We start from the raw sequence: 25877 nt of genomic DNA, 5'->3' as shown, positions 1-25877 counted from the left end.
AGTAGTCAGAGATCTTATGTGTTCACAAAACACATGTTTGTATATTACGCAAGAGGATAGCCAACTATTTCCATCATCATAGAGCAGAGAGCCGTCTAACTCAACTTGCCGCTTTTAGATTTTTAAGTCGAACCTTAAATAAAATAGATTTTTTTTTTCCTTTCAAACCTTAGAGTATATGTGACAGTTAACTCGGCACTGCTTATTATTTTGGGGTGAATATAAATGAAAGAGCATTCTTATTTGTCGCTTCAAACATAGGAAGTTGATTTTTGCAGAAGAGAACAAATATAAAAAAGGCAGGCACACTTTTAAACTCTTTTAAACTCTGTACGGTTTCTCCTCAGAACGCGGCACGGTTAATGTATCTAATCAGAGCTTATTCTGCGCTCCACACTCTCAGGTCTTGCTGTCTTCCAACGAGACAACAGTTCCTACATTATCAGCTCCTAAAGCTGGCACAGCTCTTGCCCCAGTATTCAAACTCATCTTGTTCCATGAAGTCTTTGATTTTATGCAGGAGTGAAAACAACAAAGCTGGACCAGATTTTTTTAAAACCTATATTAATTTGTTTGATTTATGCTTTCTAACTGTGTCCAGATATCAGTTTTCAAAACAGATGTTTACATTTCATTAGTTTACTTCCACATTTCTCTCTTAATCTAACCTTTGTTAATCATTTCCTTTTACTTAAATAATAAAATAAAATATCTTCCAGAATTCACTTTTTCCTGTTTTTGGCATAGTAAAGAAGCCATGTGATGCTCTTACACTGAACTCAACAGGAGGAGTATCTTTAGAATCTGTTAAACTTTTTTCACAGCCCAATAAATTAAGAGTTAAAGGTTCCCAAAAGGCTTTTTGTTGTTGTTGGCTGCAAGTGGTTATGTCTCTTAATCACACTGATGCAGAATTGTTATTATTATACTTCAAGATGCGTTTTAGAATCAAAAAATCTTAATAGATTTACAGACTAGTTTAGTTTGGTTTGTGCGCAGTATAGTCTCTATTTACATGTAGTGATTGGCCATTTCCTTTCCCAAAAGTTGGCAGCATTTATCATTATATTCTTATAAAAGTTTTTTGTTTGTTTGTTTGTCTGTTTTTTTACTCTTTTGCTAAATCCTCTTTTGGTATCTCTAACTAATCTAACAGGAAGGTTGAACTCTCTTTGACTGATTTACATTAATTTACATTCGTCATGTGTCTTAAGCTTACTGTGAGGATTGATTTGATTACCATTTTCTGTAGCTGGACTCTTTGTAGTTTCAGTATCTGCTACTGAATCTTATAGAAAGTAGTACAAAGATCAGACTAGCAGAGCCTTTTCTATCACTTTTACAAATGGTATATGTAAAAACAAGCTGTTCAGCCTGTTATCTGGATCCTCTTATCTTTTGTTTGTTTTTTCCAGGCTGTTATCTGGTAGACTGACTCAGACATGTTGCTCATCTATTTCCCCCCTGCCTGCTGTATCTCTGTTTGCTTTGTGTACTGCTCTAGGTAGAACACGGCGAGCTTTAATTTAATAAGAGGTCATTCTGGTTGGCAGTGAAACTCAGAAATTACATTGGGTGAACATCAGAACTCTACATGTCCATGATAAGGCCAATAACAGTCTCATATGATAAAACATGTTTTTTATAGTCAGGTATTGAACATGTCAACATTTATTTTACATAAAAAATATTTTTAATGTTTATATTGACCTAAACTTCACACCTGGTGTTGACAACAAGCCAAGTAATTCACACAGATAAGGAAATACAATTACCTTTCTTAATAAATTCTGTGTAAGGATGCCCAATGGTCCAGGAACTACCAGTTGAACACAGAAAAGGATGGGCTAACAGGAAAAGCAAAGCAACTAGATTAATTTTGTCAATATTTAGTTACACAGTGGCTCGCAAGAGTATTCATACCCCTTGAACCTTTCCACCTATTATCACGTTACAACTACAGTCATAAGTAAATTTTATTGGAATCTTATGTGAAAGACCAACACAAAGTGGTATACAATTGTGAAGCAGAGAGAGCAATCTCTCCACAGGACTACTATTAGTCGTGCACAAATGTGGTCTGTATGGAAGAATGGCAAGAAAAAAAGCCATTGTTAAAAAAACACCATAAGAAGTCCTGTTTGCAATTTGCACAGGACACAGCAAACGTGTGGAAGAAGGTGCTTTGGTCAGACAGGGCCAAAATGTAAAACACTATATGTGGCAGAGAACTAACACTGCACACTGAACACACCATCCCCACTGTCATATATGGTGGTGGCAGCATCATGCTCTGGGGGTGCTTCTCTTCATCAGGGGCAGAGAAGATGGTCAGAGTTGATGGGAAGAGTTGATGTAATCTGACTGAGCTTGAGCTGTTTTGCAAAGAGGAATGGACAAACATTTCAGTCACTAGATGTGAAAAGCTGGTAGAGACATATGCTAAAGGACTTGCAGCTTGAATTATCAATACAAAGTATTGACTCAATGGGGCTGAATACTTTTGCACAATGTCCTTTTCAGTTTATTTGTAAAAAAAAAAAAAAAAAAGGATTTAAATAATGTATAATATTCTTTCTACTTCACAATTGTATCCCACTTTATGTTAGTCTTTCATAAACAATTCCAATAAAGTATTTATTTTTGTGGTTGTACTGTAACAAAATGTGGAAAAATATTGTCATCCATTTATCATTATCGTGGTGACCTGCTCAATATATCACGATAATTGATTTAAGACCATATCGGCCAGCTCTAGTAAAACCAAAGAGATTGTCACAAAAGAGCCTTACTGTTGCTAAGCATACTCACGCCAATGGTTATAGCTGGATTTCTATACTTCAAATTGTTCCGGTGAATGCCATTGGAGCCATAACCTGTAAACTGAAAGCACATCATGTCACTATAAACTAGCCATGGTTAGGGTCCGCCCATAACATGTCTGATAGCGGAATCAAAAGAACAAACTATAGAGCTGTTCACTCGCCGTGCGCCTCAGATAGGCCTGGAAATAACAAATGCTCTCGTTTCCCCCCTTGAAAGACAACAAGTAATGCGTTCTACTGCAATGGCCTTTATGCACGCTCTCTTTGCCAGACTCCACTGCTGAAGGAAAAGCAGGTTGACGCATATTTGAAGTTTGCTGCCCAAGATTTAAACAACCCAGTGAAGTACTATGAGAATTTAGCCTGGTCAGAGGGCGCCAGAGCTGAACTCGTATGTCAGTGCACACACCATGTTTGGAGGAAGAACGCGGAAAATTAAAGTTTGATGGTAGGAACATCGCGTAATGGGCTGTCTTACAGCATGTTGTAGTGCCAGACTTCATATAATTGAAGAAAGCATGAATGTAGAAACATTCTTCATAAGAATCTGAAGATAAAACCCGTGTTGATTTCCAAGCTTTACGTGTAGTCCCAAACAGACGGCCAATAAAGCTCTTAATTGGTTTTAAGGAAATAAAGTAACACTACCAGAATGGCCCAGCCAATCACCTGACTTCTATACTGCTGAAAATGTATGGAGAGAGCTGAAGACGGTACGCATAGAAATGACCACAAGAACCTTCAAGATTTGAAGGCCATTTGTGTAGAAGCATGGTTCAAAATCCCTCCTGAGCAAGGCATGTGTCTAGTTTCTGCTTTAAAAGAGACAGGAAATCATATTCTAAACCACGTCATCTACGACCAAGAACTCAATTACTTGTTTGAAAAACCTGCTCCTTTGAGCTGTAATTGGGATTTTGTAGTTTGACTGGGTTGACTACTCATGCCTGTGCAGGCCATCAGATTGCAGAGGATTCATTGTCCTCTTCCAGGAACCAGCTTGAGACACAGCAACATTACTCAGGTAGGCTGTGACGTTCAAACAACGTCCGAATGGGACTAAGGGGCCCAAACTACGGAGAGGAAATATCCCTCACAGCAACACAAGCAAGCCAATTCGTTTTTGCATAGCAGGATGGAGCCATACATTTGTTTATTAAGCCAAATTCTCACCCTGCGGTCTGAATACTACAGCCCGTGTGAACCGTAGCCTCGGTTTCTTGACCTGCTGCTGCTGTGGCTCCTCTGCTTCAAGTGTTGTGCTTTTACTGATTATATTCTGCATACCTTGGTTGTAACAGGTGGTTAGAGCTACTGTTGCCTTTTTTTTTTCATCAATTTGATGAAAAATTGATGCCCATTCACCTCTGACATCAAGAAGGATGTACACTGGCAATATCCTGGATATGTTCTTGCTTCAGACCATGCTTTCTAAACTCGTGAGAGGAAAATACTCAGACCAGCCCATCTGCCGCCACGGTCAGAGTCAATTAAATCATCTTTTTCCACATTCTGATGCTTTGAACTCCCACATGTTGTAATGACCGCAGCTCGCTGACAAAAGGTTTTGAGCTGCTGCTCGTGTGATTGGCTAATTTTCTTTTTGCCTAAACACACAATTAGAACCCAGTAAAGTAACCGACTCGTAAACTTGTTATAAAATAAAGGTTCCTTGCATTCATGTATTTGGAATAAAGCCAGCACCTTTTCTGACCAGCTTATTTACATTCTAAGCCATTCAGTGTAATTTTCCTGACTATGAGCGAAGAAATGTAAAATGGCTAAACTGAAGCGGGAGCTTTTCTTGAATCAGGCCGCACAGGTCAGTGATTCCTACAAGGTTCCTGGTGGGGTTTCCTGTTTACCTCTTATCCGACATTAAAAAGAGGAATTGGCTGCAAAACCACCTCAGCTTTGAATAAAAAAAAACTTTCTTGCAACATAAAAATCCCATCTTTTTTTCCCCATATGTGTGAAGCCGCTAACTCCTTCCGATAGAGGGGTTATACCATTTTATTCTTAGTATTACATTATTTTAAATCCAATTGCAACTCTTTTTATTCATTTGCTTGTTACTTCAGCAAAAGCTTTACCCAGAGGGCTTTTACCACCCCTCCGCTTATCTGCACCCCAGTCTCTCTTTGAAACATGTTTACAGGCAAAGGTCTCCTCCAGCTAAGTGACATGACACAACAGTGCTTGTATGATGTCGGACACAATTTGTTTCTGTGTCTTGATTCTTATTTCCCCCCCCCACCCACAGAGGATGCCCAGCCTCCACCAGTGGATGTAGCTGGGAGGAAATCACAAGAAAATGGAGAAGAAAGCAGCCAATCAGGTGGATAAACACATTTAGCTCAGGGACATGCAGACGGAGCATATGATTAGTCTGAGCTTCTGTTTAGAAATGAGGGATTCTTCCAGGATTCCTGTAGAAATCTCCCTTGAAACAGCAGGTTGTCTTGATGATTGTTTTAAAAGTAGTTCTGTCTGCTCTAATATCCTCGGATGTGCATCAGGTTGTCTCTTCATAATGATTTGAAACTCTAGAGCACATTTATTAAAAGATCTGTGTAAAACCAATCCAAACCTATGTTTCAAATCTTCTATTTTTGAGACATAGGCACATGCCAATTTTGCTGTTTTTGTCCTCTGAGTTAATACATAATTCCAGTTATGCTGCTTATATATTATAAATAAAATCCATGTTTATGTATATGTTTAAAAATGTTGCTTTGATAATCATTAATTCTCAGAACTCCCACCATTTTTTTTTAATACCATCTTTTTACACCCGTGTCTCTCCTTCTTCTGCTGTATCGCCCTCCCACCCAGATGTGGCCGGACCCTCCGGTGCCTCCAGCTCCTCTAAAGGCTCCAGATCTTCAGCGGCTCCTGCCACCAAGAGGTCCATCCAAGACATGGAGGGAAAGTCCGAGGCTTTCAAGTCCCTCTTCACCACCCACAGCTCTGCTAAGCGCTCTAAAGACCAGCTATCCAACTGGGTCACTCACACACCTTATCACTTTTAGCAGCTGTTGCTCAGTGCAGAACACATTTTTTTTAAGTCCATTAGATATTAATCTCTTTACGTAAGCAGCACTCACGCATCGCTCAGCTGACATTTAATAAAGTCACCAGTGCGTCAACTCATTCCCAGTTTGTCTGTTTAGTTCCCAGTAGCTCCTTGTTTACATGCTGTGAACATTTTGTTAAACCCCTCCCTTAACATTTCAGGCTTTGTTTTGTAACCCGGTGTCCTAATGCAATCCCCCATGTATTCCTTCGACACCTCTGGATTTTCAGGTGGCAAGTAACCTGAGAATTGCTGTCTTGTCTACACTAAATGATGTGTAAACACGTTAGACTGTTTTCTGCTCTACTCGAAAGATATTTAATGGATCTTTCTGGAGAATATACATCTTGTTTTTCTTTTTTTCTTTTTTTTTTTCTTTAAAGGTTTATTAAAAGAAGTTTGCAAACATTAGGGTGCTTCAAGTGTTTAAAGTATATTAAAGCATCCGATACATAAACATTCGTACCCCTAGCAAAAACTGAAAGCTGTAATGTGTGATGAGAGGAAGGGATTTTATCTTCTTTTTTTTTAAGTTTCCGGCTTCAGAAAGTTTAGTTGTTTGTTTCTTCTTCAAACAATGGTCTTCTCTTTCTCTATTTATTTTTCCAAGCCTTTGTGGAGGAACTTTAATGTAAAACGATGTGAAAAGTAACAGTCTGCTACACATTTAACACTCTTCTCTCCAGGCAATCTTTTTTTTTTTTTTTTTTTTTTTTGTTATCCAATTAATTGTATAGCTTTTTTTTCTTTTTGCAAATTGTTGCATATACAAAACAGATGTCCCTTTACATTTTTATTTTATCTGATTTTTTTTTCTTGCAGTGATTTCCTGTACTCTTTCTGTGCAGATTGGGAAGTAAAATGCTTGACAAGCGTGTTTATTATGAGTCTTGTTTCGTTTTTATAGAATCTAGGTTGTTTGCAGAACCAAATCTTGGGTTTTGCACAGATTTCCTGCAGAAAAACTAGATTAAGCTATCGTTAAATGTCCTGCCGATGAGATATTCTGACCTTTTGTTCAGTAAATGCATATTTTATCTAAACATTTAAATATTACAAGTTTTCTTTTTAATATGGCAGATTTTTTTTCTTTCACAAAGTCGGAACAGGTACATTTTTCTTCTGCTTTTTGGCAAATTATGTCTGAAATACACTATAAATGACCTAGGTAATCGGCAACTTCATCCATTGTCTACAATAGTTAGAGCTTACTTAAGTGAAAACCATTAATCCTAACTCAAAGAGATAAGAAGTTCATTTGACGAGGAAATATTGTATATTTTGAACAACCATAGGTTTCAAAAGTTAGCTCAGCAGAGCAGGTGCTTTTTAAAGTATTTTCTTTCATTCTAAGGATGTGAGGTAAGTACGAAAAAGTCTTGAACACAGGGTTTAATGGGAGTCGTTGCTGCTCAGTTAATCAACTAGGAAAGTTTGTGTTGATCAGAAAACTTGCATAAATGACAAGAGGAGAACAGGGAAAAGAAAAGCTGTTCACTTCAGTAGAAGCAAAGGGAAATTCTTTGTGTGCACAAACTTAGCAAATAGAACTGATTTGGTTCTCTAGACTGAAAAAATGACTCGCAGCCGAAAAGATAACGGTATTGCAACGTGTAGCAACAGGTCACACATTTTACCTGGTGGCAAATGTGTACAATTTTGCAACCTGATCATTGCATCTTTTGTTATACCACACTATAACAAAGGTGGTATTTGGTTTTGTTGTGCCAATGCCATTTTTTGGCCCCGATACCAATACCCGATTCCTGGCTGTGCAATATTGGGCCAATACCATACCGATACCATCTGTTTGAAAATGATGTGTGTGTGTATATGAAAAACTACATACTACTTGGGGTAGTAGAACTTTTTATTGCCTACCTGGAATGGGTGACAATAGTTAAACTTTTGGCTCTGAAAGGCCAAAATAGTGCAACATTAGTGAAATTATAACATGTATAATAGTAGTAGTGCAACAGTAAGACAGTAAAATTACATTAATAATTGAATAATCTCTTTTAAACCCTGAGTTTTGGCTCTCAAATGCCAAAATAGGCGGGAGAGAGTGACAAAAACTTTGTCAAGTGACATTCAAGTGAGATACAAACCAAAATGGTATCGGTGCCCTTTTCGTTGGTACTCGCCGATACCGATACTACCATTTTAGCGCTGGGAAAATTTACACTAAGGAAAATTTAGAGAGGCCAATATTTTGGACTGTGGGAGGAAGCCACATGCTCAGGGAGAACATGCAAACTCCTTGCAGAAAGGCAAGGACCCAGGACCTTCTAGCTGCATGGCAACAGCGCTACCCACTGTGTCACAGTGCAGCCCCGTAAAATATATATTTTTAATATGTGTGTATATATATATATATATATATATATATATATATATATATATATATATAATATTTTTTTAAGTTGTTTGTCTAACATGATTCCTGCAGACATGAACATCTAAATCAATGCCGACACATTATTTAGTTCATACTGCAGAACAATTTCTAAAGAAAACTGTAGCAGCCTGTGAACAACAGCTGCACTGATGAATTTTAAATATCTAACATCATTGAACTTTTAGAAAAGTCTCTTAATGAATATAAACCACTTTCACCTGTAACACTTGATGATTTTGTGGCGTTCCAGTGGAATTCTATTAGTGCCCCCCCCCCCCTCTATAAATACCATTTCACATTTCAAAGACTTGGACAACTGTGCAATAAACTTATTCTCTTACCTTTCATTGTTTTTGGTGTTTCATCTATCTGCCACCCCAAATTCCTTCATCAGAGTACCCGCTCCAAACAGATCTGCTTCCAAAAGCATAATTTCAGCCCTCATTCTTGAATATTATGAATATATAACAAAAAAGAGGTATAATATACATTGGTTTAATTTTCAACACAAACGTTTTAATCTGTATGAGTATCCTAATCAAGGTTACCGTTTTATTTTATAGAAGAGTCTGGATATCATTAATAATAAAGTCTATGCTATTTGGAGACACATAATAATATAATTATTGCTTATATAGATGACTTCCAACTATGCAGGTCCAGACTGAAGCACGTTCTGACCAAAAGGAAAGTAAAACCAGAGACTCGAAAGGAAGTGTTAGAGCAAGCTGTCACATCCGTACAATTTGTGGTCTAATATTTCCTCTTTTTTCCCCGATCATTTTACGGCATATTTATTAAAATAATAGCTTAAGAACAACAAAAAGGCTGTAACTTACATTAGGACTTTGAGCTTTCATCGGTCGACAGGAGTCATATAACCAACTTCCTGTAATGTCAAGATAACTAGGCTGAATGGTGCAATCCCCTTCAAAATAAATTATGTAACTAGAATTTCACTTAACCTGGTATGTAAATATGTTTCTGAATATATTTACCAATGATTTCACGTCAAAAACAAGACATAAATTATGCACCACCTCCTTGTGTCCCCCCCCCCCCCCCCCCCCTTCAGCGTGTTTGTGTGTGCGTGTGTGTGGCAAATCCTTAAATTTGTAAATATTGGGATCACACCCCACAAAAACCTAAAACCATTAGATTCACCTCTGATGTCATTTATTTTTTATGTTCCAGATATACTTTGACGGCATACTTCACAAATTCGTGACCGCTGAAGCATTAGCAGTTAACATCAAACACCCCTGAAGTGGATCATACCATTAGTGAACTTTACAGTTACAGTGGGAGGAATAATAAAAAAAAAAAAGTTAGAGTGGGAGGTGCCACTTGGCTGCTTTCCGTGTTGTGCGTATCTGGAAACCGTTACAGCGTATTGCGTGTAGCCTATACCGTCTACGCTCTTATCGGGACTGTAGCGGGTTATTATCTGAAATAAATTGAAATAGAATAAAAATAGAAAGAGACAGTCCTTATAAGAGCTTAATTAGAGGGAATGATGAACATGTGGCGCAAAAGCAGGCTGAAGCGGTAGATTTCCTCATTTGTTGAAGGAGCAGCGCGTTTTGACTGAGCACACAGAGTGGCAGAGGAAGCTCGGGTGTTCAACGGAAAGAGCTTGGCTTTTTTTTTTTTTCAAGAAGAATATTCAGAAGTGTACAGGGTGCGAAAATATAAGCTTGGTAGAGCAGAAACTACTGCGGTGAAGAAAATAGGCTCTGAAGTACTCGATCATTAACCCCCCCCCCCCCCCCCCACACACACACACACACACACACAAAAAAGTTTCAGAAAAATCCTATCTTAAATGTAGAAAATATATAGGCAGGCCTCAAACTAAACTAAAAGAGTATATCGCCCTGTATGAGAATGAGCAGCAATGTGCAACGGAAGGCAAATTGTACCTTTAGCAATTCAATAAAGTAAAAAAAACAAAAAACAATACAGGACTTTTTTCCGAAGTTTGAAGACGTTTCGCTTCCTATCCAGAAAGCTTTGTTACATTACAAAAGAGTTGGAGAGTTGATGAAAAGAAAGTATTGATAGTGTCGGGTGTGGTTGCTGTGGACGTTTTACACGCTTAACATTTATTTAAAAGTAAGGTAAATAGCCTTGGGCAACGTTTTTATGGAATAATACACATTAAAAGAGGAACAAAACACTCAACCCCATTAAAGAAAAAAAAGAAAAGTAAAAATGTATAGAGCATTTAAATTAAACGTTTTTTTAAAAGCAGCCTAGGTGTGGTAATGAGAGCATTATACCACTAGGTGGCGCCAGAGGCCTGCTCACAGCGTCAATTGACTTTGCGATAAAAGTTGGATGGAAATAACCTTATTCGCTTAAAGAAATAATAGAAAACATTAAACTTTTTTTATTTTCATGACAGTGCAATGATGACAATGCTTTGTTATTTCCGACCCATGTTGGCGTTTCGGTGTTCGGGGAAGTTTGAACCTGCACGTTTGCAATTTGAACCGAACTTTACTAAACATTGATTTGCATAAAGGCAGCAAGAATAAATAGTTTTTTCATGGATAAAAAAAAAAAAACTTAAATAGAAAACCTGTTAGGGAAATTAGTAAATACAACAATAGATTTCGAATTACAATGCATTATTTTACTACAATCAATTTAGTGTCAATTCCACTGTTTTACTGTGTAAATTCTAATGTGTTGATTAAAACCCGAGATATTTACTTTGTTGATTTTTTTTTTTTTTGTTTGTTTGTTTTAGATTCTCTACCTGCGACATAGTTGTTGGAGCTTTCAAAATAAACTGAACTGGCCTGAAGTTGCAATGAAGCTGCATTAGTTGATGATGCAGGACGTGACGCCTATACAGAACCACATTTATAAATCACATTATCAGCGACACATCTAAGAAACTCTGGTGCATTCATTCGCGTAACTTGAAAAAAAAAATAGGTGGAGATCAGATAACAGCAGCCATTCCTGGCATTTAAAAAGCTTCAGTTGCTTTTGAAAGGAGATTCCTCTGGTCAGCCTGAGGCGATGTCATTTAAGGGGGGGAGGAATTACCTCATCACAAATTTTCTCTAACTCCTTTTTTTTTTGTCTTGTTGTCTTTTAGACCTCAGATCGTAAGCACTCGTGTTCGCCTTTCAATATACCGAGACAGGTTAAAAAAAAATTAAATAAAAAATCAGCTCGGACCTTTTTATGATTTTTTTTTTTTTTTTAAGTCAGTGCAGTCATTTTACACAGGCCTGTTGTTTAGTAAATGTATTTCAGAAGAACAAACTACCTGCAAGATTCCGTCGATGAGTTAGATTTGATCTGTCCCACTCAGGTGTAGCTGTTACACCGGCGCATGCGCACTGCACCACAATCAGGTGAAGTAAAACGCGACGGTTTCAGTCAGGCGCTGCGTCTCAGAGGGATTGCCGCGACTGGAGCCTTGCTGATGTCTCTGCTGGAGAGGATAGACTGGAGGGTGAGTTGATTCCCCCTCTCGCTGCGTGCGGATGCGTGTGGTTGGGTCTATATTACCACTGATTTCACTCACGCAAACTTTCTTTTTTAATAACTATGTATGTTTAGTGCCTCTTTTTCTGCTTAGACTGCATTCTTGCTATAATATATCCCCCCCACAATCGTCTTCGTTTGTAATCGCGCAGGGTTGTGCGCTCCAGAATCCGTCAGAATCAAGAAACATTCTGTATTTTGCCTCCTTTTACAGTCATGCAGCACTATAGCACTATATTTATTTGTGTAAATAATAATATTAATAATAATAATTAAACAAATATATCCAGAGTGGCTGAATATATCCAGAGTGGCTAAATTGTCCAACTCCGTCTAGCCCACTTTTAAAGACGTCTAGCCCACTTTTACATGACATTTATTCTTAAATGTCATGTATTATTTCTATAATATACCGCTCAAAAATAAATAAAGGGAACACTTAAACAACACAATGGAACAATGTAAAGTGTCCCCTTTATTTTTCTTTAACAGTAGGCCTATAGTAGTGTTGTTTGTATACAGGATTTTTTGTCCGTTTTTTTCAAATTCAAAGCCCATAATAGCCAGTCTTTAATAAGTCTTTTTTCAACTAAAAAATAAAGACACTCATTGTTCGACCTTTTTTAAAAAAAATATATATATATATACCTGGCAAAAGATCCAGCTGGTTTTTACACCTGCCATCAAATGAGCCAGATTTGACTGTCATCAGCATGAAAAGCACTTTTCAGACTGTTCAAAGCATTATTCAGCCCGACCAAGCGTGGCTAACCTCCCTCAGCAGGCCTGCTATGATGAGGAGGATATTTAATCAACGCACATTTCTCTTCTGCTCGGCATCACAACAAGCCAAGAAGCAACACGCTAAAAAAGAAAAAAAAGAAGAGGATAATCCTCTACAGTCCACGTCCCCTGGTTCCCATGCGCAAAAGAGAATCACAGCTTGGGTGGATGGACGCCACAGATTAAAGGCGGTCCACTGTAGGCTCACATGTCGAATGATACAAGATTCAGCAACAGACCCCCCCCCCCCCCCCCCCCCAATTTAAGGATGGCGAGAGAAAGTGATATATCAGACTGAACCTTGCAAAATTGCTGCGTCATTAAAAGAGACGCCCTCTTCTAAATAGCAGAAGTTACGAAATAGTTGTTTGTTGAGATTCTTTGCATTTCAAATGTTTTTTTTGTTTGTTTGTTTTTTTGCAAGATATATATATATATATATATATATATATATATATATATATATATATATATATATATAGATAGATAGATAGATAGATAGATAGATAGATAGATAGATAGATAGATAGATAGATAGATAGATAGATAATTTGCTAAACCTTTGGGTTTATTGTAGGTTGAAGCGAGAGCACTGAGAAACGATCACTGAGAAACACTAACATTAAAATTTCATTGACCTGTTCAAAGACTCGTCATGCGCCAAAACTGCGGGTTCTTTTACAATCCAGAGAAATAAGTTAAAACGATACTTTCTGAAAATAAGGGGAAAAAAGATCTTACATTTGGTAAATACTTGCATTTTGTCGGATATCATGTACATTACCATTTATTAGAAGCGAAAATTCTAAATAGTTCTATTTATTTATTTTTTTGGAAGATTTGATGAAGGAGCATTAAAAGAAAATAGTTTAAATGATGTCCAAATATTAACCAAAAAATGTAACCATCAAATCAAATCAAAGCAAACGATTTTGTAATAATAATAATAACAACAACAATAATAATAATAATAATAATAATAATAATAATAATAATAATAATAATAATAATAATAATAATAATGTATTTAATATACGTGTGTTTAGAATTTTTATAACAATATTGGTTTATGATGGTCTTATAACATCTGGTCAACGAGATTTTGTAATAAAAAAGGCTCAATAATAATAATAATAATAATAATAATAATAATAATAATAATAATAATAATAATAATAATAATAATAATAAAAGACATTGATACCCAGATTAATATAAACTCAAATATTTTTAAATAGTCATTTTCTGGTTTGTAAAGCATTAAAAATAATAAAGAAAATTGCTGAAAAACAACAGAAACAGAGCCATGATTTTAATAACCGTTTTACAGTTTTGCAGTCATTAGCACCGACATAATGCTAGATGCTCTATTTGTAGTTTTTATAGGTAGGAAACAAGTTCAACAAGAAGTAAAATAAGCTGTTTTCTTAATGATTGGGATTTATTTCACAGTGATTCCCACTGGATCCAGTTTACAGGGACCTTAATCCAGAACATCTGGTTGTTTTAGGAAAAAAAACACGCACCCATTTGGTTCACAAACCCCGTCGGGTTTGAACCCCGAGCAGAGGAAACCTAATTAGCTTTGTGGTAAGAGGCTTTGCCCATTGCAGCACGCGAAAAGTGATTTAGAAGTTCGGAAGGTGGGTTTTCAATTTTTGACACAAGACGAAGACGGCTGAAACAGACGGACGAGGTTCTGATTGGACCGTCCTCCCGCCAATCAGAAACATTTTCCTCCTAACCTGTCAGCGGCATACTTGGAGAGGGTGACGCCCACTCACAGATATGAAGCAGAGCTTGCTTTTTTTTTTTTTTTTTTTTTTTTTGGACCAATAAGATTGAACATCTCTGTTTCGTCCAAAAGAGGGAGTCAAGTTTCTTATACAGCAGTTTTTACCCGCTTTCACAACACAACTCCGGAGCGCGTTGACCGGAGAGAGAAAAAGGGGGGTGAGAAATATTTCTTGACAACGACTGTTTTCTCTCACAGTGGCTACGGAGACTCATAGGCGCATAGCCTGTCTGCTGTGGGAGCGTCAGTCTGTGGGTCAGTTTGCCCTTGAGCCCTCACCTCGCAACTTTGCTGTCTGTTTGCTGCAGCAGAGGAGCAAGCGGGTTCATGATCTCCAGGGAGCTCCCATTTTTTCCACACCTGGATTAGCCCAAGGCGACGTTTTCTTTTTCTTCTTCTTCTCGTTGTCGTTGTTGTTGACTTTTTGTTTTGCTGTTAACTTTTGCAACGAAGAAAAGGAAAATGTTGTGGAAACTAGCCGACAACGTAAAATATGAAGATGACTGCGAGGTGAGTTTTACTGTCATGCTGTGTGGCATTATCGTTTGAATAAAAGTGAAGAGAGGGAAAAGTTTTGTTTTTCCAAAAAAAAAAAAAAAAAAAAAAAAAGGGTTATGGCGCGGGTAGGTGTTAATTTTCCTGTGCGAATAGAATAATAATAAAAAAGAAAGCTAAAAAAATGCCTTGTGATATTAAAATGACGTTTGTTTGGGTAAAAAAAAAAAATCAAAAATGATTCACGACTTTAGAGGTTTGTTGCACTTTTAAAGCTTAAAATGTTAAACTTTAAAGATAATTTAAAAAATAAACAATAACAATAAATACACAAATGAAGTTACTTTGTTATTAGGCTAAACGTTTTATTTACATCTTTATTTAAACTAGTAAAGAAAACATATATTGTAGTCCCAATGTGCTCCGGAATAGTAACTAATTTTAGCGTAAATTGTTAAAGAAAATAGGGTGACTGACCCCTAGAATTTCCTCAAACGTTAAATACCACCACCTGCCCTGTATTTGCCACCTCTCTCAGCTGCCTTGTCTCTTCCCTGTCCCAGGAAAGGCATGATGGCAACAGCAATGGGAACCCCCGGCTGCCTCACCTTCCAGCGGTCAGTCAGCACCTCTACAGCCCATCTCCTTCCCTCTCCCACTCAGCTGGTTCAGACTTCCAGCCTCCTTACTTTCCACCTCCGTACCAGCCCATCTCCTACCCCCAGTCCACCGACCCTTACTCGCATCTCGGAGACCCGTTCAACATCAACTCCATACACCAGTCGCCTTCGTCGAACCAGCAGCAGCCCTCCTGGCCAGGCCGGCAGGGCCAGGATGGACTCGGCAGGAGCGGACTGGCGAGTCAAATCTTGGGCCTGGAGGGAGGCTCCTCCGGGGTGAGAAGAGAGGGATTCCGGCGGCCGGAGCTGCTGCCCCCTCACAGCATGGACTCTTCAGTTATCGGCGATAATATGGGGATTCATGACATGGGCCCAGGACTGGAAGACGTTCAGGTAAGAGAATATGACTCATGTAATGACAAAAAGGTGCATATGAGGGTTTATGTGCATGAGAGAACCAGATACGTACATCCAGCTGCATTCACTAAAAAAGATAAAAAAAAACACATGCAGTATTCCAAGAAGATCACTGATTGATAATAAAAAGAATTAAGATTTTTTTTCCTTTCTATATTTACAATGACATCACATATTTTTTGTATATATATATATTTGTTTTATTAGTTTTTTTTGTTTAACCCAATTAGTATGACAGTGTTAGCTTATTGTTGAAAGTTGATAATAAGAGTTAAATATAAATATAAATTAATCTAAGCTTGCTCGTTTATCTTGTACCAATAAAATATGCTCATCTACTTTTTTCTGTTTTTTTTTTCTTTTGTCTTTTTTTAATCAGCATGTAGATGACCACAGTATTATTATGGCAGATCAGACAGTTATCAAAAAAGGTAAGTGTTCCTTTTCCTTATTGTCAGAATAAAAACTGAAAGAGAAAGAAAGTAAGAGGGGGGGGAAAAAAATAACAGCCGTCTTTTTGGAGTATGTTGTCTGGGTTACATTTGCCTTTGTAGTCTTTGTGCAGGCTATGCCGTAATTAGTAACAGGAACTGGAAATTTACAAAAAGAACCGTGTTTTTTCCACTATATTCCAAAAAATACCGTGCTCCAAATGGCATGTCAGGGCACTGAGTGCACAGGAGGAGGCTGCTATTTGTCTTTTATTTGCACTAGCACGCTTTACGATGATAATCCACGCATAGCCACGAGATGCACTCGTCTAAGCTCGACATGATCCTCCACCTATTCTGCTGGTGAAGGTGCTTGAATGGATTCATCAGTGGAAAAGGAGCTGATCCCCCGCTTTCTCATTCGGCCGGCTGTGGCTGACATGACAGCCAAATTGAGCAATCTGGCAGCCTGGCAGGGTTGAGTAAGGAAGAGAGGCGGAAGGCTTTGAATCATCTTCAGGCCGTCTTAAGCTTGAAACGGCAGCTCTTTCTTTTTTTTTTTTTTTTCTGTTCACGTTTGCGGGAATTTAGGAGTTGGTCTTAAATCTTGTGTTTGGCTCTCTGTTGGACCAGCTTCTGGTTGGGTGTGGCATTTGGCTCGCATGTCAAGGGCTGTTTTGTAATGTGTTGGGGCACGAATTGTGCTTTGAACCTTCTGCTGCTTTGGGATCAGCGTCTAATAAAACTGATAGATGGATGGATAGACGGTTAGATAGACAGATATATAGACTAGATAGACAGAGAGATAGACAGAGAGATAGACAGAGAGATAGATAGATAGATAGATAGATAGATAGATAGATAGATAGATAGATAGATAGATAGATAGATAGATAGATAGATAGATAGATAGATAGATAGATAGATAGATAGATAGATAGATAGATAGATAGATAGATAGATAGATAGATAGATAGATAGATAGATAGATAGATAGACGGACAGATAGATGGACAGATAGATGGACAGATTGCACAATTACAAGCAGAAAGTTATTTGTGCGATAGAACAAAGCAACGCGTCTCCATGATGTTATGGAAATCAGTGATGGCTCATTATGTTGTTCCCATGCTGAAGGCCACGCTATAGGCAATCTAGGTTTTCCCACTTGTAAACAATGGCATGTCATTCCCAGACATGTGCCCCAGAGGAGAAGTGAAACACCCATGTGACTCTGTGATTTCTGTCTCAGTATTAGGACTACGAGGTGGCAGGAACCTTGATCGCATACAGAGGACTTATTATCAGGGGGGCTTTCTTGCTGGTGAGGATGAAGATAGCTGTATTTTGTATTGTAGTGTGCTGTACTGTTTTTTTTTTTTTTTTGTTGTTGTTTTTGTCTGACGACTGTCGCTCCGTTTGTGTTTGATTAAAACCCAGTCGTCATTTTAATGTGATCAAGTTCAAAACATTTCAGGAAAATTTAAAAGAGAGCAGGCCATTTGCATGGCAAGGGCTCAGATGAGGGGCAGCTTGTTTGTGCTTACCTGTTTGTGGACGGTGTCTAAAATGAGGGCCAACCTTCAGGCATCCAGGGTTTCAAGAACCACACAGTATTTCCAAAAGTTCATGAAGATGTTTCTTGTAAACACTCATTCACCAAAAGGCTGGTTTCCTCGGAACTGAACAAGCGCACACACATAGGTTCCTGCGATTGCATGCAAAAAAACAGACATTCACAAAAGGATTTAGAGCTTACGTACATACACTGGGAAAGGGCATATGCAAACGATCACTGTTGCCCAACCACAACTCTTTTTTTCCCTTTTTCTTTTTCTGTACTTAATGTAGATTTTTCCCATTCTCTCCAGGCCCTGTCACACTACCCAAAGGCAACACGCTGGGCCTTCCCTTCCAGAAAGAGTCACTCCTGGGCATGGTATCCAACCCCACAGAAGTGTTCTGCTCCGTACCGGGTCGCCTTTCATTGCTGAGCTCCACATCCAAGTACAAAGTTACTGTGGCTGAAGTCCAGAGACGTTTGTCACCCCCGGAGTGCCTGAACGCATCGCTTCTGGGAGGAGTTTTACGCAGGTCAGGGCTCAGATTTACTCAGCACGTCAGCTTGATTGGATTAAATATAATATTGTCCTCTCCTTGACCTGATTTTTTTACTTTTAACCTGTATGTGATCTGTCTTCTATAGCTATGTAAGCTGTTAGGGTAGCCTTAGCTATACATGATAATAACATTGTGGAGCATTAGCTCTAGCTTAAAGTTCAGAGGCACGTGGAAGAGACATTTGTTAAAGCCCAGCGTGGCTCCTTGGGTCCTTGTGCCCTTTTCCCTTTTTTTGTTTCTTGCAAGGTTCAAGCCATACTTTGTGTCATCTGCAGTTTTAGTTCAGTGCATCCCTGGACGATGCGTTACATCAGCGCTCTTAATGTTAATCTGAAAAGGTGTGTGGCTGTTGATGTTTGCGAGATGTGTGGGATTATCTGTGCCTTAGCAGTTGACCTTATGGCGCATATGTTACTTGCGGCAGTCTGTAGGGGGACTGGGGGGTGGGGGGTTACACTTGTGCTTAACACCCCTGATCAGAGCAAATTTTTTTGTCACGGTGCATGTTTGCCACTTCCCATGTGCCTTTGTTAATGCTGACACACACCCACGTACACAACCACAGCCCTTTTTAAGTAGGTCATATGGTTAAGGGAGGGGGTTTGTCAGTACAGAGACGGTTTGGGGGGGGGGGGGGGTCCGATATGACGGGGCGGGGGGCACTTAGCCGCACATGTCTCTCTCACCCGCCATGCAGAGGGAGGGAGAGCTTTGCCAGCCTGGTCATGCAGAAAACTGACTCTGCCATGGCAACTTAGGAGTTTAAAAAGCCTGTACAGAATGCATGTATGAGTGATTCATCTGTTGTGTTTTTGTAAAACGAATCATCAGTGGTTTCAGCGATTGTGCAAGTCTGGAGAAGCAGCTCTTATATACTAACTATAAAGATGAATACAGAGAGAGCTGTCTTTCAGAAACAAATATGGGCCTTCTCCGACGGTTTCTATACAATATTCCTACGCTAATGAAATTTGCAGACACTAATTCTTTTCTTTTAATGTATGTGTTGAACCTACTTAAATAGTAATCCCCAAAACTGTTGTGGTATGAGAAGTGAGGACCACATACTGCATAAACATTATGGTGGAATAATCTCTCAAAACTGAAAGATGTGCAGGGAAAAGTCTCCCGCAGTCTGCGGCTGCTGTCGTGGTTTTGGACTCAGTGTATTTTTGTGTCGTCCTGCAGAGCCAAGTCGAAAAACGGAGGTCGTTCTCTGAGAGAGAAGCTGGATAAAATTGGGCTTAACCTGCCTGCAGGAAGAAGGAAGGCGGCCAATGTAACTCTACTTACCTCGCTTGTAGAAGGTATGACATATCACTCAGTGGCACATTTCACCTTCCTGGCTCTAACTGCCACTTGCACTGGCTGGAATGCTGCTCAAATAGCGTGGGAATGCACATGTGTCAGTCTCCGCAGCTCAGCAATGTTTTCAGTAGAGCGGCGTCATAAAAAAAAATGTCAAACCACCTGTCAATAAGCATTGTTCTTGAGAAAGGTGCTCTCCTGGCTTACAGTAGTTCCGCATATGATGACCTTTTACATGCATAATTAGCCTCCAGTTAGGAGCAGAAGAAAGGACAATTTTTTATTTTTTTTACTTTTGTCTTCAGCCAATAAAACCATGCCCATAAGGCATTTAGGCACTATTCTTCTACATAAAGCGATTTTGGATCCGACAAAAAGGAATTGGCTGACAGACAAGGAAAACAGGCAAACTTCCTCCAGACATACATCATCCTCTCTTCTGTGTTTGAAGAGTAAAATCTATTGTACAACTTTAGCGTCTGTTTAGCAAGAAATACCTGCTCTTGCTTTAAAAATCCAAAACAAGGCAACGCTAGTCTTTAATCACACGTTCTGAGTATGTGCCCTTATGTATTTTTGTAAAGTAAACCAACCAAAACCCTAACAGACCCAGTTATAGCGAACCAGTTCCACTTTATGGTTTGAGCTGAAGGCAAGATAAAAACTTGTCACCTTGTACCGCCTACCTGCCGCTGGCAAAAGCAGGATTTCACTCTCTCTCTCTCTCTTTCTGGATTCCCATTCATTTTTCTAAATGGGCTAATGATTCTATGCAGGAGAATGACTGGAGGCCTGTTTTATTTTGAGAACTTCAAAGCTGAATCAAGCCTCGCGATGTTGTGTTCAGCTCGCCAGGAGGGCCAGCTGACCTTAAAGCTTGTGTTTTTGAATAGCTGCCTGAATCCTGTAGTTATGTGCAAGTCTTTCAATAAGCATCGCTTGAAGTGCCTCTGGCCATCGATGTTACCGTTTATCTACATAAGTCCGTTAGGACCGTGCAAATCAAACCAACCTTAAGAACAAAATTTATTTATTCCACTGGCTCAGTTTTCCACAGGCTGGAGGATTTAACACTGGGGTTTATTCCTTTGGTCAACAGATTCTGTTTAGGTGGCTGTCTTCCCACCAGGGTGAAACTGAAGGTTGGCAATAATGTTCCATGAACTGATAGCTTGCACCAATATTGTAGTTATTATTATTATTAATAGCTATATCTCCACCATTGGGTGTCTATCTAAGCATGCTTTGGTAAATGGATGCTGTGATCTGAAACCTTTGCTGAGAAGTAAATAAAAAAGTTCTCACTTATTTGATGTATATTTCATAGCCAAAAATATTTGAATGAAATACAAGGTATTTATGGTGAAAAACAAACAATGAAAAATTAATAAACTAATTAACACACTTTTAACGCAAGATCAACATTTGGCCCCTTTTTTTTCATATTCCTCAACAACCATCTAAATAAGGTACCATTGTATGCTGGGGCTAAAGGAGATGCTGTTTGTCCTTCAAAGCCTTGATGGTGTTGTCTTTTTCGACTAACAAACAAATGCAGAGTAGCAAGAATATGACAGAATCAGTGTTTCCTTTTCCTCTTGGCCAGTGATTTCATGTTTTTATTATCCAAAATAAACACAAAAGAATCAAACCAGATTTAAATTGCTAATCTGTTTTTGACCCAAGAAAAGAAATGTTATTTAAATTCAGGATTTTTTTTATCTTATTTTAAACAAAAAATCAAATAACCAATTTTTTTTTTAATATGTTTGCTTTTCAACAATCATTTATGATTATAAAAGCCGCTTACCAACACATGCACGGACTGAAGTGGTGGAGGTCAGAACCATTGAAAGTAATATTTAAAAGTTTGTCATCTTTTGCTTACAGGCACCGTCCAAGTTGAATTTAGCTTGTAAAACATCGTAGATAGATATGAGAAAACAGGACTCATTTCCACAAAAATTACTTTGAACTCAGAGCAGAAGAGCTACTGTTGTCGCTTCTACCATGTTTAGGGTTCAACGTCTTAATAACAGCAGTTGTTGTGGAAGTTTAGTTTAGTAAATTAGTTTAAACAACACACAACGGAAAAAAAACAACAACAATACAACGTTAAAATCATAAAAGTGATGGCATGGTAGAAACCAGCATTGCTTCATAGGCACCACACATAGTAATTGAAAAATTAAAGATACGCAATACATTAGCAGTAGACAAATATCAAATATACATCAAGTGTAAACAACCAAGCACTTAATGAAGGAAGGAGTGAAGCTTTTAGAAGGAATTACACTCATTTTATGCGGCTCTTTAAACAGCAGAATGAACTTCTCCCTGTGTGGAAGAACAGGCGGGGGTTTTAGGATGGCTTGTAAAAATTAGTCTGGAAGACGCAATGTGTCGTACTTTGTGATTTCTGCCACCGGCATCTGATTTTCCTTTTCCTCTTCCCACAGGTGAAGCCGTTCACTTAGCAAGAGACTTTGGTTACGTGTGCGAGACCGAGTTTCCCGCAAAGGCGATAGCGGAATACTTGGGCAGGCCCCACGTGGAGCGCAACGAGGTCAACTCTCGCAAGAACATGCTCCTCGCTGCTAAGTAAGGATTTCTATTCGGTGGTTTGCATCTTATTTGCACGCATTTGTTCGCTTGTAACAGAGTCAGGTTGCAACGTGCCTCTTTTTCTTTTTCTTTTTTCAAAGCCTGTTGTTGCTCTGTTATTTTGGCAGTGGAGAGCATCTACCTTCCTGAAACACCCACAGCCTTATCTATTCTGTTTGCTTACAGGCTAAGTGAATTATTGCGTCCACCCTGACGCTGCTTTCTCTCCCTTCAGGCAAATCTGCAAAGAATTTACTGACCTACTCACACAGGACCGGTCACCGTTGGGAAACTCGAGGCCGGCGCCCATCTTGGAGCCCGGAATCCAGGGCTGCCTGACTCATTTCAGCCTCATCACTCATGGATTCGGTTCTCCGGCCATCTGCGCCGCGATGACCTCGCTCCAGAACTACCTAAATGAAGCGCTGAAACAAGTGGACAAGATGTACTTGAGCTCTGGCAGTGAAACCCAGGGATCCTCGGAGAGCGGGAGCAAGTCCGCCGACAAAATGGACAAGCACAGGAAATGAGAGCTCAAAAGGAGAAAGCAGGAATTTCAGAATCTCAGAATACACCCAGTCTTGCTGCCCTCTCCCTGTTTTGAACTTTTTGAAACTTATCTTTAGTATTACCATTTTGAGAGCTTATTTTGTATGTGGGTGTATGTGTGTGTGCTTCCACTGTAAACGTGTATTTCTACATGGCTGTGGATTTGTAACAGTCGCCTACGAGACAGTAAGTGTTGACATCGAATAGGGAATTCTGTGGACTTTTCGTTTTTTTTTTTTTTTTTTCTCCTTTGGAGCTGCTTCTGTGATGGTCACCAGTACCATTACATAATAGCAATGCAGTTTCATGAAAGTCCGACTATGCTACGAAATAAAGACCCTTTTTGAAGACGAAGAAGAAGAGGGGTAAACAAGTACATTCAGTTTTTATTTTTTTTATTCTCCTAGTGGACATCATTTCAAGATGCATTGCAATGGCTGTGAATTCCTCTCAGCTTCCCTCTTTCTCCTGTGTCTGGAGGCAAATTCACTGATTTCCTGTGTCTCAATGGACCTGCAAAGGACAATCTGTAAGTGTGTGTGTGACAGAGAGAGAGAGAGAGAGGAGAAATATACCCTGTTATCTTTGTTTTCTCTTCTTTTGTACAACCAGTCCTGATTGACTGTAGTCTTGTTCTGCGTTGTGTAATGGGAGAAATTTTGAGTCAGACGATCATTTTTTTGAGTCATTGCTTGCTCACAAACCAGGTCTACAAAGATGCTGCAAAAAACGCCTTGTCAGTGTTCGTGTGGATTACAAGCATTGCTGCAATTCTGTTGTCACTGAGAACGCCGTATCGTTTTCGAAACAAGGTGTTCTCCATCCTTAGTGTTTGAAAGCCTAAGTTACCATCAGCCGACCAACATGCTCAGTCCTACTACAGTGTGTGTGTGTGTGTGTGTGTGTGTGTGTGTCGTAAGAATGTGTGTAATTGTACATATTTCTTTCTCTGAAAAGGTTTTTAACTAGACATTAAATTCAAAATGTCAAAACATAGAATTTTATTCAGTTTGTTGTCCTGGAATGTAAATATACATTTTTTTTTTTAATTTATGTTGTAATTTAATGGGTTTGTGTAAATAGTAGCATCCTTCAGGTGTATGGTTTAACTTTTTTATCAGGACGTGTTAGCAAGTTTCTTAAATGGGTTAGTTTTTATCAGATAGAGGTTAGGAAGTGGGCATGATATTTTTTTTTTATATAAAATGTAACAAAACTGTTCCAGGATCAAATACAAATAAAAAAAATGAAAGCCTCAATCCAGATGCAGTGTGCAAATAATGTTGCCCAGATCACAGAAACCCATTTTCCTTTTTTTATGACCTAGTTTTTTCAACAATATTTCACCGAAAATGGTTAAGTCATGTGTTGGAAGATCTGTTGATAAACAGCAAAAGAAAATTCCCCCCACTAAACTAATGGGAACAGTAGTCATCATTATTTGCTCTCAGTTAGCTTCACAAATAGGCTGTGTTGCTCAGTGAAGGCACGAACCTCAACAGCGCATCATGTGATGGTCGAAGATGTGTTGCAGAGAACAGGCAAATGGCTTGTTACATTTTTGTACTAACAAAAGGCCTAGGATTTTATTAAAAGTATTCTTGCAGGTAGTTCCACTCACACGCTAACCTGGATTAAAAACGCTGCGTTCAAAGAAGATGCCTCATCGCTCATAACTGCAATATATCCTGGTGTGATCAAAGTACGTCGGCATGGATTTTAGATTGCCTTAGATGAAACTAGACTATGGTTGAAAAGTTAATTTATTTATAAAATTCAATTCAAAAAGTTAATTTTGGATATAATGTAGAATCATTGCACACACAGAGAGATATTTTACATGTGTAGTTCATGATATTTTATTTTGATTTCAACTTTTAGCTGAGAAAACCCCAATTGCTGTTTCAGGAAATTATATTATATTTCATAGAATGAAAAAAAAATGGATACAGAAAAAAAGTATGTCCATGTAGTGTGTAGTTTATGTTCTTAATACATGGTCATGGGGTCCTTTACCATGAATTACTATTAATGAATTACTCTTAAACTGCAGTTATTCAAATGGAAATCCTTTTTTAATGGTGTTATTCAAAAACAAAAAAAAATTAAATACTTAAAAATAAAATGAATTCTGTGTTTAGCTGCAAGCCACAATTATCTAAAGTAACAGAAAAGAGACATTGAAATAATATATCACTCACTTGTGCAATGAATCTTTGCAATACATGACTGTCACTTTTTGAACTGAATTATTGGAACAAATCAACATTTCAAAGATATTCTGATTATTGAGATCCCGTCAGCCGCAACTTTTCTGTATGTATTGCATGAGTTCCTCGTTTGTGTCAGACAGTCCACCACTGAACAATGTTTTTCATTCAATATGATGTACTGAGGCAACACTAAGGTCTCTAACTCTTCACCGACATGTTGTAAAAAGGTTGTTAATGACACAAGGGTTTTCTGAGTGACAGTTTTCAGGCATAGCAGACATCTGTCAAACTGATGCGCCACCTCTTCTCTTCTTAATGCCAGTGTTGTTTCAGCGTATTGTTTTCCCATAATGCCAGGAAAACCTTTGATGTCAGAGACTGATGAAAAACTGTAGATAGTATTGCATAGTAAAAAAAAAAAAAAGGTTGCTTAATCATCACTTGCCCAGCCAGTCCTAGATGATTCTCTCCATGTGTTTCACAGGCTTATTCATACATATGAGAGAGACACGTGGAATCAAAACGGGAGAAAAATAACCAGACTTTTAATAATGGTGCTGCACCCAAAAAAAGTTAACATGAACAAAATCAAAACAGGGAATGTATGTGATGTGTAAGTTGTCTCTACTCCATAACATTACCAAGTGAGCATTGTAATGGCTTTTCATTTTTGGAGCTGTTTTTAAATGATGTGACAATATCACAATAGTCGAGAGCAAGATTTATTATTTTATT

The 25877-nt window shown here is 38.5% G+C and overlaps 2 protein-coding genes across 5 annotated transcripts in view; both read left to right on the top strand.

The window, feature by feature from the left end:
* The window catches only part of rtf2 (replication termination factor 2), a 28094-nt gene extending 21731 nt beyond the window's left edge, over positions 1 to 6363 (top strand). Inside the window, exons 8-9 of the mRNA XM_012849248.3 lie at positions 5089 to 5163; positions 5661 to 6363. Coding sequence (XP_012704702.2) covers positions 5089 to 5163; positions 5661 to 5857 — 272 coding nt within the window. The 3' untranslated portion in view covers positions 5858 to 6363. The remainder of the gene's footprint in view (positions 1 to 5088; positions 5164 to 5660) is intronic.
* A 5273-nt stretch (positions 6364 to 11636) lies between these two features.
* On the top strand, positions 11637 to 24348 carry tfap2c (transcription factor AP-2 gamma (activating enhancer binding protein 2 gamma)). Of its 4 annotated transcripts, none has more exons than XM_021308798.2 (8): positions 11637 to 11774; positions 15443 to 15892; positions 16296 to 16347; positions 17600 to 17671; positions 18219 to 18441; positions 19657 to 19775; positions 22236 to 22377; positions 22616 to 24348. In XM_021308798.2, the coding sequence occupies exons 1-8, from the start codon at positions 11652 to 11654 to the stop codon at positions 22908 to 22910; spliced, it is 1476 nt and encodes a 491-aa protein (XP_021164473.2). In that variant the 5' UTR covers positions 11637 to 11651; the 3' UTR covers positions 22911 to 24348. The 4 variants fall into 4 exon arrangements, with proteins under 4 accessions (XP_021164473.2, XP_021164475.2, XP_021164472.2 ...); XM_021308797.2 differs by lacking the exon at positions 11637 to 11774 and adding an exon at positions 14438 to 14894; XM_021308800.2 differs by lacking the exon at positions 17600 to 17671.
* The last annotated feature ends 1529 nt before the right edge of the window (positions 24349 to 25877 follow it).

The sequence above is a fragment of the Fundulus heteroclitus genome, chromosome 20 (assembly GCF_011125445.2).
Source record: "Fundulus heteroclitus isolate FHET01 chromosome 20, MU-UCD_Fhet_4.1, whole genome shotgun sequence".
NCBI classification, from domain to species: Eukaryota; Metazoa; Chordata; class Actinopteri; order Cyprinodontiformes; family Fundulidae; genus Fundulus; species Fundulus heteroclitus.
This window is presented reverse-complemented; position numbering and strand designations above follow the sequence as displayed.

Bases quoted from the DNA above. Each gene is read 5' to 3' on its own strand.
- tfap2c (XM_021308798.2), top strand. From the start codon at position 11,652: ATGCGCACTGCACCACAATCAGGTGAAGTAAAACGCGACGGTTTCAGT. The intron at 17,672-18,218 runs GTGAGGATGAAG...CATTCTCTCCAG, and splicing joins TCAGGGGGGCTTTCTTGCTG to GCCCTGTCACACTACCCAAA. The intron at 18,442-19,656 runs GTCAGGGCTCAG...GTCGTCCTGCAG, and splicing joins CTGGGAGGAGTTTTACGCAG to AGCCAAGTCGAAAAACGGAG.